Raw genomic sequence first — 5,929 nt, forward strand, 5'->3', positions numbered from 1 at the left:
TTTGTCAGCTGCCTGCTGACAGAGGGCTGCTGTTTTGTGTCTCCTGCTGTAGAGACAAGATCATGGAAACGGATGCCACAGAAACAACTGAGAGCAGCTGTTTCAGAGGAGCAGTCGCTATTGCAGCCCCAGCTATCAGCAACTGAGATGATGCCTCTAGAGGGACAGACCAGAAATCTTTAGCAGGTTTTCTGGATTGCAATCTTGCTTCCATCTTCAAAGGAGTAGTTCTTCTATAGCGGCTGGAAGGATTGACGGCATTATCAGCATTAAAGTGCATTTCATCAAAGACTGTGGTTCAGCCTGTGGCTTCAAATATTTTCATGCACTTTATCATTTCCTCTGAAGAAACTATTTTTACTCAACTTCCTCTGCCTGAAACTTTCTTATTACTATGTCTAAAGGTACAAGAGCGAGAGCAAGAACATAAGGGCAGTGGGGAGTGGTCTTTGCTTTCTGAGCTGTATAGAAACAATGCTGTTTGCCATAGAGAAGCAAAGGATGGAGCAACCTATCTGAGAATGGTTGGTTGACTTATTCTTTTGTCACAAGAGACTGCACTGAAGTGCTTTGGAATAAAGAGTGTTTAGAGGCATAAAAAGTTGCTAATGATGGAATTGGCTTCTGTGCACAATGCTGTCGGTGTAAGACGTGAGTGGACAAATAGTCCTCAGTCATCAAGACCCGTGCTGAGTCTTGTCTCAGTGCCTGCAGTGCTGGGTGTTGAGCCCACCTCAGAATTCCCATTTCACAGTATTACAGCAAAATCATTTGCACGTTTGCTTAGGAGCACAAAAGTGTTGTGGATTTCCTGGAGCTGTAACTTCACATGGTGATTTTCTGAAACATGTCTGCTTCACAGGTCGCTTTGTTTCTGTAGAGAACAGCAGCAGAATCCTGCATGTGGCTTCTGAGACAGATGGGCCAAAATGTGTTGTGTGGTTAACATTTCCTGTCGTCTCAGTGGGCATCCTGTCTTGCTAGAAACCATTACAAGGACCTCATTGCTCTTTGTAATGTGCACGCTGCCTCAGGCAGGGTGGGCAACATACTTTAAACTCTGTGGAAAAGAGATAAAAATGAGCTGTCTCACTTTCAGCCTATATTTAAAATAATAACATGTAGTACTTCTGTAAACTGTCAATATACCAAGTTCTTTTAATTGAAAAAATTCATCCCTGGATGTATTTTCAGAGCTTCAGCCTCTCTCAAAAAGGAAGAGATGAGCAGTGTGGACTATAAGGCCTTATCAAATTCCTGATTACATTTCACCCAGTACTGTCCCGACCTCACCGCCATGCAAGTTAACGCTTGTTTTTCATGACCTCGTGTCAGTTTATGCAGCCACATCTGAAAATGTAACAGCTGTTGTTGCACTGGATGCATCTTCCATACAGACAGGGGCTAGTGACAACGCTGAAAAAGCTGCAGGGTACAAATGTTGGCAGCACCTTTCCTTCGGAAAGATAAACTTTGCAATTCAAGATGTCTCTCGTTTCTACTCTGAACAAGGGAAGCCAGGAGGTTTGTCTTTTGGAGACAACCATCTTAATCCTGTTGCTTACCTCTTGCACATGACTGGCAGCCAAAGGACTGCTTTTCAAACTTACTCCCTCTCACTTCAGTCAGGTTCTTCCTCTGCAGCTTCACTGCCTTGAGTCTGAGTTGTAAATCACTTTTCTCACTCCAGTTTCTGCTGTTTTCTTGCTTTGTGAGGCCTTCGGCTGCTTTTTCCATCTATGGCTTTGTCCTAAGTGTTCCCAAGATTTGGCAAGGTGCTCATGTTGCACAAAAGGATCATCTGGCAAACGGTAATCTGTTGCTGTGCTTGGTGCTTTGCTGTGGTGGAGAAGCTCTGAGATTCTCAAGAAATGCAGAATCTGATCTGCCACCTGCACATGGGGTCTTAATAAACAATAAAAGAGAAATCTTGCTTATTGACAGTGTTTTTGCTCGCTCTGGGCTGTGATGGCTTGCTCTCAAGATAACCTGCCTCTTCAGCCATTCCTTGAACCTGCTGCTCTTGAAACCCATTTCTTAAGCTTGCAGTGTTATTTTATCTTTTGATCTGCATAAAAAAAGTGTTCTTAAACATGTAGTGTCCACCGTGAAACAAGACCTTGGCATTCCTTGTGCTTCCCAGTCACGCCACTGAGCACAGGTCCCAGCCCTCTGAAGCTGACGGGCAGCAGACAGGGACAGACAGATGCCACAAACAGGTACATGAGGTTGGTCAGAAGATTTAGCAGTGCCTCAGCTGTTGCACAGGTCTTTGTGCTATGGAAAGAAGGAGATTTTTGAGGAGTTACAACCTATCTGCAGTGGGGTTCATCCTATAGAGCTGAGATGAGTCAGCACTCTTGAGATTAATATCAGTAACCTCCCAGTTTTCTGTATCCCAAGTGCACAAAGGCTCCTCTTTGGTTTCACCATTTATGCCACTTCCCATTTTGGTCACGCTACAAACAGGAAGGCTGTCTGGGGCTTATTTTGTGGGATGTCTGCAGTTCCTTGCAAAAGGAAGGACTTACAAGCTGGTTCACAGCTTGGAAGGACCAACAGGATTTTGGGGTCCACTCTTAATAGTTCATGATGTTTCATTAGGAACACTTCAGTCATTTACACAAGATGAACTGGCCTCTCCCATCTACCTCCTGTGACAGGTAAACCCACTTGCATGTGAAACCCCTACGCAAATATGGAGCCCTTGCAGTGCTTTCATCTGAGGAAACAGAAACCTTTCACGAACACCAATGAAGGAATAGCTCCAGATTCTTTGCTCTGTCTCCTCTGCACGTACAAGCCATGAAGACTCTGAAGGCCCAGCCAGGAAAACACCCCAGCAGCTCCTATTACTTTCCATACAGGGTTATGGATGCTCAAACCCTCCCCTGTGTGGTTTGGTCAAAGCTGCTTGGTTCCTGACAGGGCTGGGAGATGAATGCAGGCCTTGTTGCTTCCAAACTCCTCTCTTTGAGCACACCGTACCTGTCAGTCCTCCCCGTGGCCTCTCTACCAGGCTCCAAATACTTCCTGCTGCACAGTGATCAATCTCGCTGCTTATCTCTGTAATTTTCTCTTCATGCCTGGTTTTTATGGTTCCCAGTTCCCCATAAGGCCATTTTCCTATGGGGTATAGGTGGAAGCAGGACTTGCTTGTTTCTGAAATGCTTTGCATGTTTTATTTTACTGTCGATTTTTTCCCATTTTTTTTCCAAGCGTGCTCTGAAGCTGAAGTCAGTCTGGGGAGGTGTATTTGCGTCTCGATTGATTCCCTCTCTCTTCATCTCTTTGTGACCCCACTTGCAATGGAGCATACTTTCCATTGCCTCTGTAGCTTGCAAAAGGAGTCTTTGAAATGTGACAAGCAGAAGGGCTCAGACAAAGAGCAGATGCTTTATGTAAGTCCACATAAGCTGCAAAGAGCTCTTTCTGCGGCGATGCAGCTGGCTGAGTTCTCAGCTGGACTGTTACTGCGGCTGGCTCTCAGTTCTGTTCTTCATGGCTGTATTGAAGAAATTTCATTTGTTGCTCTGGTACTAAAACGAAAATAAAAATTGAGGGGAAAAAAAAAGGCATTTTACAAGGAAACTGTTCCACTTTGCAGCCTCACATCTTCAGCAGCTCGAATAAAACGGGGGGCGAACAGGACCAGGCAAAACCTCAGAAATGTGTGACTGCGGCTGCCTCACGGCTGGCACCAAACTGTTACCAAAATCTGAGTGCAAAGAGTGTTTCCTTCACTTCCTCTTCTGACGTAATCTTTTGTTCAGTTCAGCTTCAGGAGATACATGGAGTGCTGCAGCATTTCTGGGCTGTGGGGATGGCTGTCAAATGTTAAACACAGGGAGTCCTTGGAGCAGGAGAGCTGGAGGTTGGCTAGAAAGTGTCTGTGTGATTCCCTGTGCTCTTTTCTGAGAGTGCTTGGAAAATTTACACTTTCTGGGCAGAAAACTGCGTCTCTGGCATGCCCTGTCTTCGTAAAGGATTTGCTTTGCAGTTAACTCTTCTGATTGCTCAGCATTTGCTATTTCAGCTCATTAACACTCATAATAACAACACACTGCATCGGAACACTTGCTACACAGTACTCTGATAGTGTGAACTATCTGGGAGTAATTCTGTGCTATCCTGGTCCAGACTAGGATGAACAAGAAACACAGAGAAACGAGAAACCAAAGAGTTGTGGGTGGAGGGGAGAAGAGATGTGCAGAATCCCTTACCGTACCTGGGCATCCTGCCATAACATGTCAATGTTTCCAACACCAATAATAGACAAAATAAAAAGGGAACACCACGTGCTGTGTGTGTGCGAGGGAGGGAACCTCTGCATTAAAGAAATGACTATGGGGACATCTGCGAGCTGACATCTCTCCTCAATCCCTGCTGTGGGTTCACTCGAGTTGATCTGCACATTTTGGTGTGACGCTGTGTGTCCACATAGCAAGCACCACAGGACAGGGTGGATGGCACAAACATAGACCCTAGTGTTTTTTCCAGCCACATCCCATTGTTCCAGATACACTAAAGGTGCTGACGGGCAGAAATGGAGACACTGCTGAAAATGACCTTTCAGTAACATCAGTTTACCTTTTAGTAGGTCTTTGCATATGCAGCGTTATTAAAATGTCACTAGCGCACGCCTTGAAACCTCAGTTAGGAAATCCACAGTAGAGTCACTTTGGGCAAGCACAATGAGACACACAGAGCTGGAGGATCACCAGAGGAAGAGCAGCTTCTGCCCGGCACCTCCTGTCCTGCTCCTTCCTCCACCTGAAAGCTGGGGACAATGAGACTGCTCCTGCCTCTACTCTTCCTGATGAGTGAGTCTGCTCTCTCTCTATATTTTACATATGTTAGAAAATAAAAGTATTAGTCTGGAAAGAAAGTAATTTCTAGAGACTCAGACTGGTCCCTTAATGTTAGCCAATGAAATGATTCTTACGTAGAAAGTTCAGGATGTTTGGACGTGTATGGGAAATCCTTAGTTTGTGATGTGTTTTTCTACTATTTCAGAGAAATTCTTACATTTGGGTGGAGAGAGTTTTATAGACCATCCTTACTGGGAGAAAAGTGGCCGCCAGGTGAAATTATACTCTCAGATGCAAAGCTCACAAGCTATGTTTGGCCTTTTACAGGGTTTTTTTATTTGCTTGTCTGTTTGCTCATAGTGAAATAGGTGAGATTTTTTTTGTATTCTTCCCCTTTTAGTGTCATTTTAGATGCACCTTGGATTCAGCAGTATGCATTTTTCAGAGAATTATTTCCCACAACTTTTTGCCTCATTGATCTCCTTAAGAAGAGCTCTAGAACATATAGGATTTTATTTTTTTTTTAAAGACAATTCAGAAGACGTTTATTTGGGAGTAAGGTTGTGTAAAGCAAAGTGTGGGTATGGATTAGAGGGACATTTCCTGAGTCAGAGCCTGTATCCACGTCACTGTGTCCTGTGGTGACAATTCTGCTGTGAATTCGCCTTTGGCCACTTGTCCCAGTAAAGGGTAACACCCTCACACAGCTACTGCATGGCTCGAGCAGTACTGGGCAGTGGCTCTGTGGATGTTACTGGCCCCTCTTCCACAACTGCACAAATAAACACTTGTTTGATTCTTTATGGTCGAATTTCTGTGCGTCTGCTTCCATCTTCAAGAGACTCAGTACTGTATGTACCTACTCCATCTGGATGGGAAGAATATTATCCCTTGAGTATTCATTTTGTGCCCTGATCAGTCTCACAGAATTTCTGACAAGATCTACGCTTCCAGTGTGTTTGGGAAAAATTCTTACTGATTTTGTTCTTTTAATGACGTGCCCGTCAAAGCTCCTTGTAAAAGCTCCTTGCTTGGCTGAAATTTTAGATTTGACATCGAGATTTATGCTCTACTGTTTTCCTTATTTGGGTTTGACCTCCACATGTTCACACAGAATC

General features: G+C 44.4%; 1 protein-coding gene across 1 annotated transcript in view; it reads left to right on the plus strand.

Annotated features, from left to right (window-relative positions):
- The window catches only part of TRPV2 (transient receptor potential cation channel, subfamily V, member 2), a 10,110-nt gene extending 9,658 nt beyond the window's left edge, over positions 1-452 (plus strand). Inside the window, 1 exon segment of the mRNA XM_010179425.1 lies at positions 53-452. Within this exon segment, the coding sequence (XP_010177727.1) occupies positions 53-183 (131 nt within the window). The 3' untranslated portion in view covers positions 184-452.
- Positions 453-5,929: the final 5,477 nt, after the last annotated feature.

The sequence above is a fragment of the Mesitornis unicolor genome, unplaced genomic scaffold (genome assembly GCF_000695765.1).
Source record: "Mesitornis unicolor isolate BGI_N332 unplaced genomic scaffold, ASM69576v1 scaffold4872, whole genome shotgun sequence".
Lineage (NCBI taxonomy): Eukaryota > Metazoa > Chordata > Aves > Mesitornithiformes > Mesitornithidae > Mesitornis > Mesitornis unicolor.